This window comes from Perca flavescens, chromosome 17, assembly GCF_004354835.1.
Source record: "Perca flavescens isolate YP-PL-M2 chromosome 17, PFLA_1.0, whole genome shotgun sequence".
NCBI classification, from domain to species: domain Eukaryota; kingdom Metazoa; phylum Chordata; class Actinopteri; order Perciformes; family Percidae; genus Perca; species Perca flavescens.
Window position 1 is genome coordinate 11,822,860 of NC_041347.1, and position 14,481 is coordinate 11,837,340.

The 14,481-nt window shown below is 41.3% G+C and overlaps 1 protein-coding gene across 1 annotated transcript; it reads right to left on the bottom strand.

The window, feature by feature from the left end:
- Nucleotides 1–6,421: 6,421 nt before the first annotated feature.
- npas4l (neuronal PAS domain protein 4 like) lies at nt 6,422–12,105 on the bottom strand. The gene is made up of 10 exons (XM_028604194.1): nt 11,843–12,105; nt 11,542–11,686; nt 10,344–10,507; nt 9,999–10,144; nt 9,808–9,907; nt 9,311–9,578; nt 9,109–9,218; nt 8,749–8,884; nt 7,382–8,655; nt 6,422–7,265 (listed from the first exon to the last, which is right to left on the bottom strand). Exons 1-10 carry the CDS (start codon nt 11,913–11,915, stop codon nt 7,237–7,239), a joined length of 2,445 nt encoding a protein of 814 aa, XP_028459995.1. The 5' UTR covers nt 11,916–12,105; the 3' UTR covers nt 6,422–7,236.
- Nucleotides 12,106–14,481: the final 2,376 nt, after the last annotated feature.

Consider the following 14,481-nt stretch of genomic DNA (forward strand, 5'->3'; position numbering starts at 1 on the left):
GTAGATTATAATTAGCACACCCACATGCACACCTCTATTATAACATTATTTCTTTTATGATCTATAGTATTAGATAGTTTGTTTTAAAAGCATTGCAGCACAAATAACCTGGTATATGACAACATCATCCAGGATGCTGAGGTTCAGTCTGTGCACTGTACCATCTCTGGAACACTTTGTTCGTTTACAAAGGCTCTTAGAATCTGTCATCCACCGCTATGCTGCGTGCGTTTTAAATTGTTTTTTTTAAAACAAAACCCTTTAAGATAACACATGAATGCATGAAGTGTTGCTCAGAAGTGTGGAGCGTAGTTTTGCATGTTGCTTTGCATGCAAAGGTGAAGTGATAAAAAACAAATTAAAGAGTGCAAGTGAGGTGTGCAGGGACACTTTGTCGCTGCTCTTCTTCTCCACGTCGTTCGTTTTATTTCTTCATCCTTCAAGCAGCGTCTCAGATCACCCACACACTGACCCCCGCCAGGCTGAGTATATTTTGCGGTGCTGTGAAACCACAAGAGCTTTGTCCTGTCTCCGGCAATACCCAACGTTTTCCTCAACGTTGGTTTGAAGTACCTCAGAGAGGGAGAAGGTTCCTCTGTAGTGTAGAGACTTCTACTCCTGCTCCGTCATTCCACTTCATCAGCACAATATGACATTATTCAGATATATTAATAGCTACACAACATGTGTGTTAACAAGGCCATCTTTCCAAGTATCCTGTGGGGAATGAGTTATTCAGAAAAGCATCTGAGATCTTCATCACTTGACTGTGGCTTTGCTGTTGATGAGAATGTGAAAGAAAAAGATTCAAGAGGTTTATTGTCATGTGCACAGTAAAGATAACTTACACCATGAGATGAAAAGCTTTCTTTGCTTTCTTTGCCTTTCTTTACACAGCGGATAAAAATAAAGGAGAATAATACAATAAAGCTAAAACAAACAATAAAAATGTTATAGGGCGATATAAAAAAGTCTGAATGTGTAGATCAAACGCCAAAAGGGTTAGAGGAAAAGATTGAGAGAGAACCTTTGGTAATGCAAGTTTGAACAATAATGACAAAAAAAAAAAATCCTTTTTAAATAAGAAGAATGGAGTGTAACATATGACTTGAATATTCAAGTCAAGGCCTCGTGCCCTTTGAGCGTGTTGCATTGTCAGAATGGTCAATGAGGGCTAAACCCAAGCTAACTGAGGGTTGGAAGGGTCCGAAGATATTTGATGAATTTTAAACAACCATCCATTCTTTTACAGACACACACACACACACACACACACACACACACACACACCGACAGTCATGCAGAAGAAAAATAAAGGCAATATCATTTTACACTCCTACCAGTCAAGTCATATTAAGTCCAGTAACAATGACTCAGTGCTTTAAACAGAGACAACAGCCATTTGAAATGTTATAACATACCCACAGTGAAGAAATCGGACCCACGGCATCCTTATTCTTTATTCTTTATTCTTTATTTTGGATAGCCCCTTGAGATGTACCATCTCATTTTCAAGAGGGTCATCCCTGCATCCCTAAAATCCAGGCCCCATTGTTTTAAAAGTAATTAAAACTTTGGAGTGGTAAATCTGCTCCATTTCATAAAACAATTCACAGCTTTCTGTGAGATAACTATCTCATTACCACACAAATTACAATATTGCATAATGCTATAATGCTACTTGCGCACTGGTTACTTCATATTTAATATTATACATATTTTATTTTCTTATATATACTATGTATGTAGGTTGTAAATGTTATTCTACACTTTAAATGTTATTACACTCATTTTTTACATCCCTCTAAGTATATTCTTCAGTAGTTGTTCTTGCATTTTTATTTTAGCTATCTTATTTTATTTTATCTTATTTTTTATCTTATTTATTATTTCTAGTATAGTTCTTGTATTTTCTGTATGTGTGTGAGGTAGTATGTGTGTAAAAGAAATTTGTCTTGAATGTATGTCCTTGATAACTTGTAACTTGCTGCTTGTAATTGTTTCCCAATTTGGAATTAATAAAGTATATCTATCTATCTATCCATTTATCTGTCCCCGTTATCACTGTAAACTGCTGTGTGAGAACAGAAGGCATATAGCAACATTAAGGTAAGTGGGGCTCAGCTGTTTTTTTTTCCCTAAGAGAAACTGGGTCATCAAATTGATTTACACATTCCACCACTCAATTAGGTATTAATACCAATTTAGAATGTATCCATGCTTTGTCATTCATGAATCCTTTTTTATTTGATTCTGTTTAATGATGAATTTATTAACAATTGCATCTCACTTAATTGCTTCCTAATCATTTCCAAGCCTCTCTGAGCCCTCCATAAGATACATTCCTTCATGTTTATTTGTGTGGGCCCCTGGGATTCTGCAGAAGTGGAGAGATAAACATGTTTATGATGCATACCCCGGACATAGGCCTACATGTGATGCACTTCTGGCTGTTCTACCACATGTGGGTAATCACTAGCAATCACTGCCATTTTCATCAATTACTTTAAATACCCACATTACTAAATGAACAGTAGCGCTTGAAAAATCAAACTGTATCTTGCAGAGATCCACCTATGTGCTGCTGTGTATTGGAATTCCACCTCAGAGCATTGATTTTTCTGAATGCTGGAGGTTGAGCTTATGGAGGGTAGATTCATAATATATTAAGAGATGTTTGTTCCCTAAAACCAGTATTGCTTCTGCACAAAAAGGAACTTAAGCAGAAAGCCAAGAAAATCTGTTTGGGATTGCTGTAAAGCACAATTCTACATCCAGGCACGTACTCTAAAGTCCCTAATAGAAATTCTTATATGAGAAAATGTTTTTTTCAATACACAAGAATTTATATCAGCAAAGCATAATGTGTTTATCAAATCTTGACACAGTGGGAAAAATGTCTCTCGCGGGGACAGGTGCTTCGCCTTAAGTAGCAAACGCCTCCTTTCGAGAGAACGGTAGAAAATAAATCAAACATTCATGTGCAAGCAGTCTCCGCTGTAGGCTGCCGTTTGTATTCTCCTTCCTGGTTGGCTTGCCTTTCTCTCATGAATATCAACGGGATGTGTTGACTCTCTATGACTGGGATCCAGTGTTTAAATAGAGCTGTGGTTACAGGCATGGCAACAGGAGGAAGAGGAGAGGTCCTGAAGGAACAGGCTGCAGTCTATTTTTGGTCTTTTTGTTTCACCCAATTATAGTGTCATTGTGTGCTGACTGAAGCCACATCAGTCGGGTTCCTTCTTTTGAAAAGTGGGACAACAGCGTTATAGACATGGAAATGTGTAGCAGCCAAAACAATTGGGGACGGTTTTTATACGTTGGGACAAGGAGAAAATAAATCACACACTGAGCAGGAGCTTCACATGGAGCTGTGGAGAGTGAAAAGGCAGATTTGGGTTAACATACAATAACAGCTCAGATCTCCCTCATGACAGCGCGCAACACCTTTCCTTAACCTTGGCGGCTATTGTCCGTGTCACCGCTTCCATCTGCCAAACAAGCCCGAAGCAAAATAGACAAATCACATTCTGGCTTTCCACATCACTTCATCTATTTCAAAAATAAATGTATACCCTGAGATAAGCCTTCAATCGAGCCCTCAAGCCCGGTTGCAGTGACAATAAAAGCATAAAGTTGGTAAATAAACGAACACACGGCCGTGCCACCTGAGGCCCTGTTGTCTGAAATCAGTGAAAGTTTCAATTTGGAGAGTTTTTCTTTGCAAGTAAATAAGGTAATAATTCGTGAGAAGCCAGCGCTGGGGCAGGATATGAAAACCTTTCTGCTTGTGGGAGGCACAGCTCTGAAAAGAATCCCATCCATGAGCTGCTCTGTTTAACTGCACTGATGCACTTTGCCTTCAGCATCCGCCCCCCAGCCATCCACCTGAAAAAAGCACTTTAAGAGCTACTGAAGTAGGGCAGATGACAGTTTTGCCTGTGTTTCTCATTTGTGTTTGAGTTGGGGTTTTGGGGCATTTTAGGCCTTCATTTGTATAGGACAGCTTAGATTTGAAAGGGGAGAGAGAGGGGGAATGACATGCAGCAAAGGGGCGCAGGTCTGCGGCCGCTGTGTCGAGGAGTAAACCTCTATATATGAGCGCCCGCTCTACCAGGTGAGCTAACCATGCACCCTGTGTTTCAGTTTTACTGTGTGGTATCATCTTCAGCCCCAATGCCGCTCTCAGATCCCAGATATTAATCATAGCATCACCCAAACGGCATTTCATCACTCACTTCCACTGGCAGACTCCTACAGTACTTCACCACTCCTGTGAGGCATAGATTTAGTTAATTTAATCTCACATCATCTTGAATTAATATCAAGGAGGCAGGAGAGCCGCCTGTGTAATTAGGTGATACATTAACCCAAGTTACAGAGATAAAGTAAGTGTTTGTTTGTGTGTGTGTGTGTGTGTTTTCCTGCTTATATATATCTCTATATTTACATGTAATTTCCATTGTTGTAAGCCTGTCTTAACTTTGTCTTGAAATTTACAAGGTTATTCTATTTTCAGTATTTAACGTCATTGTCACACCCAAATGGCCTCTGATCTACTTTTACTACTGCTACCATTAATAATAATAATGCAATAATACTTTCACTGATTTCTAAGTGAAAAATTACCAAACACCAACACTTCAACACACAGCCATGTCGGAATTAATAATAATGATGTATCCACAGCTACAGAAAAAGTCCAAACTCCCTTTACTGCTGTGTTCCATAGACATGGGGTTGTTGGAGTATTCACAGGGTGTGCCGGTGAAATGAAAAGGTGGATTTTTGCTGTCTCCTTGGTTTGGCCAAATACGATGCTCCGGACTTGGTGTCACTGTGCCTCAGGGAAATCATTATCATTCCAGGTGATGCAGGAAGACTGGAGCTCAGCAGATGTGGGGACTTGTTAGACACTTTATTTGCCATTGTCCCCTTCAACAGACATCACTCTTAATTAGGTCTCCATGGAGAAGACTAGGCATATGGACTGTTTGCTCTTGGACGGACCGAATTATGTCCTTTTTGCGCTCTCATTGACACACACACACACACACACACACACACACGGATGCACACACTCTCTGGCTGTTGGAGCTATCACTCCATCTAGTGGCTGTTTTAACCCACATGAGAAAACCATGGGAGCTCTGCATTGCACACACTGCATAAGCAGCATGACTGTAGTGCCCCCTGTAAGCTTTCTGTTTGACATCATGCACACGGCCCCGAGGGCTTCTCTGGAGCTACCTCTGTTTAACCACGGTGATCCATCAGTCTCCTCAGTCAATTCACTTATTCGTCCAACTATTCATGTTATGCATTAACTCTGCACATCTGTCCAAAGATGTAATTGATTCCTATGTATACAGTGTATATGCTCTCATTGGTATGACCAGCCACAATATGTAAAAATCAATGAAGCACTGAAGAGTGCTGGGTCTGTTTAGCCATCTGATCAGATGCAGAGAAAGTGCTCTTTAAACAATACAGTAGACCCATTTGCTATTAATAACTGTTCCTGCATAGAGGTGTATTTTAATGCTGCATTAATCAATATTGCTACATCAACAATGGCTCAAGTTATTAAGTGCAATGTGGAAGGTCAGAGCTTTTTGGGCTCTTTCAGGTCATTGTTTTGGTTTTACAGCATGCAGCTAATATTGTTTCGGTTCAATATCACCGCTCTCATTAGCAGTTTCCAGATGCGGCAGACAGCTGTCTTCAGCGAAAAAGTTCTCATGAACACACTGTATGCTACCTGCTCAGTACAGCAGACACACACAGTTAGGGACTAGCTGCTGAACATAGTGGGGCATTTAGCAGCTAAAGAAAATAGATTTCCCTCATGAGTTGGGAGACCAAAACAGCTAAACAGAGAGTGAACATTGGCTTTATATTTCTCAGGTGGACAGAAATACAATTCAGAATGAATACTAATGCTGCTCCGTATCTGCAGGTCGGTAAATACACAACTGTTTGCTAACATATTTGCCATAAAGACCTTTAAAGGCGATAATACTTTATGTTAAGTGTTGTGTTAACAATGTGTTGCACTGCCCCCAGGTGGCCAAAAAAATCCAGGTTTAAATTTAATTTTGGTCAGAAATGTTGCTTGGAACACTATTCCGAATTGACCTTACCGTCTAATTTTATTCAAGCAGATATGCCTACGTACCATCTTGGCACTAATAGAATAAAGTTATAGGTGATATTGATTGTGTTTTAAAGGTATTAATGAGTCTAATAACAGAGTGGGGGCTGCATTTACTGTCAAATTCAGAGAGAGAAGAGTCAACCCTAATCATTATATCAACAAGCAACCCAATGCATTTTCTTTATTTTTTTATTTCCATTTCAAACATATGAAGCAAATTGCAGAAATAACCCAATAACAGTGAACATTCAGACACGTGCCAGTACCATAAAAAACTAATGTGGAGACAAAAGTTTAAGATTCACATTGCAATAAAGTAAAAACATGTTTAAGACAATTAAGTGAGAGAAAGAAGTGATGTTCAAAATAAATACAATTAACTAATGACATTCAGACTTAGAATGTATTTAGATGTACCGTTGAGGTAGGTGTAAGTAACAATCATAATCTCACTGACTGATTTCGTTATTCATAAAAGCTGGAAAGCATTAATGGCACACAGGAAAAAAGAGACAAAAGGAATGAAAAAGTTATTTTTTTGTAAAATGAGAAGTGTCTTCCCTACACGTTTTAAGGCACCTAAAACCAAACATTTCGATATGGCTCTTTGTTATAAGGAATGATTTGTGTGCTAAAGCTCTGCCAGTTAGCTTTGAAATCTCTGTAATACTCCTTTAAATCAGCACGCCTTCTCATTCATAAAATTCTTGTGGCAATGACATTGATAAAGTGCTCAATAGTAAACTGTGGTCACTCAGCATTAGAAGAAAAATATACCTCCATTTCAGTGTGTAAGTGTTTTAAAAAGTACCTTTTTCATAAAATGTAAGACATCAGCAAAACATAAAACACAGCTGACAGCAGTATTCAGAAATGAAGACAAAGCTGTTGTCTTGAAGAGCACATGATCTACTTTGGATGCTTCTACATTTAGAAATGAGTCTTTTGAGGAAACAGTGTCTTAGCAAAGATGTCGCTTAAATATCTTTCTCTCTCACTCGTCTTTAAAGCCAGCGAAGATGAAGATTGCCCTGACAATATGTCATACAAGTGGTAGTACAGTAAGTCACAGACTTATTTCAGTACAGGTTTTCTTCAGCAAGTCCATCTGAAAGGAGACAGAAAATAAAATTAGCGAAATGTAACTTAAATACATGCATCCTACAATAAATATATCAAAGGAAAATCGCTAGATCAGTGGCTGGATTGTTTGGTCGAAATTACCTTGCTGAAGGGCACTCTGCATATAGTGGTTGAGTTGATGCAACTCAGTGTTTTGGTCATAGTGTCCCGACTGCAAACTGAAGGGATCCATGGCAGTGAACTGCTCTGCAGGCAGCGGGACCTCTGTGATGGGCGGGGAGAGCCAGAGGGGCTCCTGTTCCAACTGATGGGGCCCACTCCTGCAGCGCAACAAGCCCTGCTGGTAGCTGCATGCTCCATCACCGGGGCCGGACATGCTGCTTTTCCTTGTAACCGCGTCCAGGTCTTTCAGAATGCTGTCGAACACGCCGTCATCGAGGACCATCTCGCGCTTAAGCGGAGGGGTTGAGGGGAGAGGAGGGTGATGGGGCCAGTCGCAGGCGGAGGGCAGGGTGTTAGTGGTGGCAGGTTGGGCCACATTTTGAAGCGGACTTAGGGTGTGATACATGGAAAAGCTGCTGGCCAGGGAGGAGATCTGCTCAGCCAGAATACTGATCTCTGCCTGTTCCCTCTCGTTGTAATGGTTAGACTCGGTGGATGTGGGAGATTGGTTGGGGGTAAGAAGGCTGGAATGTATGGGCAACACATGGTGGGGAACATGATGCACTTGGACAAGGCTGCCCCCTTGTGGCTGCTCTAGAAGGCTGAAGTCGTCTTGATGCAGAGCACAGTCCACGGGGCTCTCACACATGTCCGACACAGACAAGCAGTCAGGAACTAATCGAGTATCGGCGGAACAAGCTTGGAAATCGTAGGTCGGAGATGAGGAGGAGGAGGAGGAGAGTGGAGAGGCTGCCTGATCAAAGGTTTGTTCAGCGGCTGCAGGGAGGGAGTCGGAGGGCGATTGGTGACAGGTGAGCCCTGCCTCTGGGTAGGAATAATAGGAGGGAGAGCACTCAGGGGAGGACAGCAGCTGATCTGTGTATCCATGCACATCCATCAGGAGGTCATGGCTGAGCTCCCGCTGCTGCAGAGGGGAGCTGGAGGAGGCCGGGCTGTAGGGAGGGGTGAAGAGAGCAGGGCTGTCACCCAAGGGAACAGGTGAGCTATCGCCTCGGGAGGAGACGCACGCCACAAAGTATAAGTCTCGCTCGGACTCCCGCCTAGCTTTGGCACCTGGCTCCTCGCTTTGGCTGTCAGAACTCCTCTGTCTTTTAAAGCATTTAGTGTTGTTTTGGCTCTGAGCTTGGGGCGCCTGTTGAGAAGCAAAATGGCAGGAATTTGCCAGAGATAGAGATGATGGACTGAAGGCATCGCTGCCGATTTTCTTCTGCAGAAATCTGGCCTCCGTTTCACTACAAGAAAAAAAAAAAATGTATTAAGTCGACGTGTGTGACTTGAAAAACACTGAAACATGACTTACACTGTAAATGTGAAGTTCGTCATACCTGATGATGAAGTTAGCGCAGCTCACGCTCTGGCACTCAGAGTCTTTGTTAGCTCGAATGTAGACCCAGGTCCACGAGAGATCCTTACACTGGAGTCTGAGCACCATCTCTACCTGGAAGCCGTCATCTGCCTGCACTGGACGGGACAGAGAGGATACATCCGTGGTTATTATCGTGCACACAATGAAACCAGCGCTCCATCCCTAAATGTCTTACTTATTGTACACCTGCAAAATCAGCATCAAACTAAAGAAATTAAATTGAAATTTTAAAAAAATGGTCTCTCTTGTTTTCAAGTTTTGGAAGTGAACAATGCCACCAGTGTACAACAAGATATCCTGCAATGGATTATACACTTACTTAAACTTCTGTGAGAATCTGCACTCAAGGAAAGATCTTCAGGGTGGACAAGACCGTACCACGACCGACCGGTCATCTCTTCTGCCGAACACCCCAAAAAATATACAACACTGAAAAAGAAAGTTACAAAAATGTTTGTCAGTAAACCAGTACGAGAACCTTTGGATTATATCTGTTTAAAAAGGAGGATGTACGAATGTACCTGTCGGACAGCTGAGTGAAGGACATATCGAGTCTGTGGACACTGTTGAAGCTGTGACAGAAGTGGTGTGAGTCCGAGCTCCGCAGGCGGTTGACCGTGGGGGTGCAGAGGGCCACAAACAGAGGCTGGCTGTTGGGACAGGCTGAAGACGAGGACAGACAAGGCTGAGGGAAAGACTGGAAGCTCCCTCTGACCATCATGGAACAGCAGCTGCCGTGTTGCAGCTTGAAGGCCTTGGAGGTTTGCATACAACATATAAAGCTCCTCTCTGAAAAAAGATAACATATCAGTTTAGTCTTTCAGTATGAATAGGATAGCCATTTCTTTTAGAAACTTTATGAAGAAATAAATGATTTTATAGCACAAAATAAATCAAGCATTTGGGGGAAATGTGGCCTGCATAGCATAAAGAATACCAGCAACACGAGGCAACCAATCTCTTAAATGTGTGATAGTAACAGGGATATCAAAAGGGATATCAAAGCCTTTAAAGTTACCTGATGATGAGTTGTTTTTAATGTCCAGGTTTGACTTAACAATATCGATGTCAGAGCATTCCACCATGTCATAGAAAGTGTCTCCTTGAAGCACATCTATCTGGAAAAAATGAGGTTTTACCATTAGATACAACACATTAAAGCCCAATGTGAGATAAACTAAACTGTAAAAGATGTCCAAACTGACTCACCATGGAAAGACCGAGATATTCAGCTGCATTTTCGGACACATAGACCAGCCTCCCCTGCGCGTTAGTGACCAGGATGAAGCCGTGCAGGGCTTGAAGAAAGGCCTCGTATGGCAGAGAGCAGTGTTCTCTCACCCCAGCTGGGAGTCCTTAGGGAGGAAAGAGGGAGATCAGCCGTGGTTACACTCTATGCATCTCTGCAGGTTGTCACAGCTGTTATCTTTGATATAATCCCTGCAGTGTACTGCAAACTTAGTCCCATTTTTGTTTGACAGCGACGCAGGCTGAATGTAGATTAGTAGCTAAAAGATATTAAAGAATGACTGTAACTGAAGTGTGAAGACTTACCCTGGAAGAGAACAGACTTCCTGATGTAGGCGCAGATGGCGGCCATGGAGTGCAGGTAGGAGAGACGCTCCTGGTCCTCCTGGGTGATGGGCAACAGAGCGCGCATATTCCTGATCTCATGATTGATGTGGTCCCGTCGGGCTTTGGACGCTCTTTTGGTGGATCTGGGAGAGACCATGTTCACTGAGGTCAGAGGTTGGAAGAAAACTGGGGAAACTAAAGCTAGGGAGCCAAAGTATTGTCTACTGCCACACTTGCATTTCAATAGATCTGTCTGTGGTAATCCTTCAGCAGGCAATTGTGGGGAAAAAAAAAGAAGAAATCAAATAAAGACAAAAGGAGTAACTGGCCTAAACTGATCTAGCCTCTTTCTCACAATTCAGCCCGGTGTCTCTTCCTCAAGGGTTCCTATGGAAACTGCTGATATGAGAGGCTGCCGTGTCTGTGGCAGACACGAGGGCTCTCTCTAGACTTTGTCTGTGTGATCAGTATCTGTCTGGACCCATCCACAGAGAGTCTGGGGTTTTTATAGCTGCCAGGGCTACAGCGTGGGCGTCGCACACAAAGGGGAGGCTGGGCTTCTGCTGCTCCCTTCATTGCCTTATAAAGTGGGTGTCCTCGGAGCGGGGCGCCCCACGTCACCAGGACACAGAAAGTGCCACAAAAGGAAAATTCTATCAGTTTGAATCCCAGCACCTTAACAATAAAGATCCATTAAAAATATGCAATTGATAGCATGTGATTGGGATTTTTTTTCTTCCTGGGATACTTTCAAATACTAGACCAAGCTTTGACTCTGCCTGTGGAATATTATACCACAACTAAATTTACAGACATTTGATAAGTTCCCAGTAGTATATATATATATATATATATGTATTTATTTATTTTTTCTTCAAAGTAATTTATCAAGACTGGTGATGTTCCTCCAGAATGATTCTGCACCAAAGCATCCTGATAAAGGCTTATCTGAACCAGTTTGATTTTTGTAAATGCAGTTACAGCATCATTGTTGCCGGATTAGTATGTATCACATACAGTACCGGGCTGCAGACAGGAGAAAATTGGATTAAGTGCTCCCCGTGGTGTAAACACTGCAGGCAGCAGAGTTGGGGTCTTCATTTTCTAAAGAGCAACGTGTTGATTGGTCCACTGGAGGACGTGGAGCAGAGGAGAACAAGAACAAGAGGAGACTCACCTGAAACTCCTGCAGGAGGTGCGGTGACCATCGGGCAGATGATGATGATGATGATGATGATGATGATGATGAGAGATGCACGGAGCACTAACATGACGTTTGCACGATTTGCACCAAATATTCATTTCGACGCTGATGTAGCCACCTAAGGCAAAACACACATATTTGATCAGAAAGCATACAATAAGTTTCAAAAACGCAATGTTTTTTTCCTTTATAAAATCTAACTTTGAGTAAAACCAGATGAAATGTGGCTAATTCTGAGCCAGAATATTGAGAGTAAAAGTCCCAGTGATCTTACCTCTGCAGGCTCTGGTCTGGATGAGGAGTGCCGCGTCCCTTCTTTTATAGCCCGCAAACACGACACAACTCATTCAACTCAGCCGGTGGGGAAGAGGGAAAAAAAAACAAAAACAAATGGCATAATGTTAGGCTACTTGTTGTGACGCAATGACAAAATGATCGAGGCGGGTTATATTTAGTGAAGTGAGCCCTAAAAATAGGCCGTTAGATTGGACGCAGGATCCGATTCGGGCGACTTAAAGTGGTAAAGATGCAAATGAGATATCATTAATATACAGTAGAAGAAACAGGCTGTGTGTGTGTGTGTGTGTGTGTGTGTGTGTGTGTGTGTGTGAGAGTGAGACAGTGTGTGTGTGTGTGTGTGTGTGTGTGTGTGTGTGTGTGTGTGTGTGTGTGTGTGTGTGTGTGTGTGTGTGTTTTAAAAGTATTGATAGCGACTCATTTCAACCGTCTGCAGGTGTTGGTCCACGTTGTGTGCAAATATTGTGTTCATTCATTACCAGAGGATTAGTGGCCAATCAGCAGTAGGCTATCATAGGCTACCTGGCACAGATGCTTATTAGAACATATAGGCTACCCAGTGTTGTTTAATGAGGACAGTTGGACTTCTCCAGATAAACGCTTAGATTCATATTAAGAGAAAGCTCAAAGTCTTGACTATTAATTCATAATTAGACTGGTTCATAATCGCCGCAAACGCTTTGATCAAAACGCCACTGGCCGTCAACCACACCCTGACACAGAGGGACCATCACCACGTGTTTAAATTTTAATTTCTCACTCAACCCCCACAGCTGAAAACACCCCTTGCGTTTTAATTAAAGGCAGGAGACACCAAACCAGGTTTAACCCTTCTAATTTATTATAAAAAATATATATATATATATATTTCATTACAAGTAAAAGTTCTGAATGCAAAATCCTACTAAAGTATCAGAAGTTTTATGAAGGCAAAGTGAAACTGCCCCCTCTGACTGATATATTATAATACATTACGTTACTAATAGCCTACTGATGCATCAGTGTGTAAGCAGCATCTACTAGATCTACTTCATATAGCTCATAGTTTACTTGACTGGTTCCCAAACCAGGGGTCAGGCCCTCCAAAGGGTCACTTGATATATCTGAGGGGACGTGAGATGATGAATGGGAGAGGAAAGAAAAAGAAAATTCTAATAGACAAATCTGTTTTTTTATTTTCTTGTGCTTTTCTCTAATCTTTATTTTTGTGTGAAATATTAGACCATTTGAACTTACTTATTTAAAAGAAATCATGTGAGACGTTTAGGGGGGAAATCTGTCTTTGATCTGACTGTTGCCATACACACTTTCTAATTCTTACTAACTTCATACTTTTATTCTTATATATTTCATAAAATGATCATCACTTTACTGTACTTTGTCACTGTATGAGTATTAACTGCATCCATAACATAGGGAGACAAATCTGTTTTCATTTTCTTGGGCTTTTCTCTAATCTTTATTTTTGTGTGAAATATTAGATAAGTTGAACTGTTATTTAAGTAGTTTTTTGTGCCTAAACCAAACCAAGCTGCGACTGTTTCACAACGTTATCGACGGGTTTAACCCTCCATTTTCAAAAGGTTTCTATATCTGAAATTAAATAAAATATATGATCAGTTGACTACTTAATTGAATTTGGGTGTTTTATTCAATTTCATAGCATTTGAAAAAAACAAAAAAAGATGTAAAAAAAAAAAACGCAGAAAGAATTGACAAAGTGACAAAAATGTTGGGCAAAGTGACAAAAACATCGAGAACTGACAAAAAAAAAAAGCTTCAAAAACATTAGGGGAAAGTGAAAAAAAAAAGTTTTAATTTTAAATTTTGACAGAAAAACAAAAAGTTGCATGGTCGACGGAAAGACAACACAATGGTTAAAACCACAACCGTTACGTTTAGATATTAGCACGGAAAACGCTGTCACAAACGCTGTGGGTCCTATTTCCTGCCACCGCTAGGGGCGCTAATTTATGAAAGGCTTCTATGGGTCGTATTACAGCGTAGAAATAAACGACATATATTGTCGTATGGTTTGGACGACTTGTGTAAAAAGCACTGAGACAACCAGCCCCTGTCTCCCCTACACATTGAAGTCGGTAAGAATAATACTACACAATAATGAAATGTGAAGCATTGTAAAACTGGATGCTTTGGCCCATTATAAGAATACAAAAATAAATTTAGCAATTTGAAGTAAAACATCAGGCTGAGCACAGCGTCACAGTTTAAACTGTGATATGATTTATTATTCAAATCTCAGCAGACAACCAGCTTGATGCATCGCTTGATTTCTCAACAGATTTCGGAGGCACTCAGCATTCAAAGGGCTTTGACTGCGTGCGTGTTAGTCACTCAATTAAATCCTTGTTGGAAGGGAATTAAGCTACAGGTCTGCAAACGTGACGCATTGAGAGGCTGAGAGGCTCGTTTACCCACAAAATTAGTTCCTTCGGCAGATGAAAAGATTATGGGCATCACAAAACATGACCGAGGCGTACTAGAAACCTAGCATTTTACAAAAGGCTGCAACTCACCCAACAGGAGTTACTTTTTCATGGAAAACTACAGATTAAAGTTGATTCTCAGTGTTGAGAAACGGTGACTTGTTGCTTT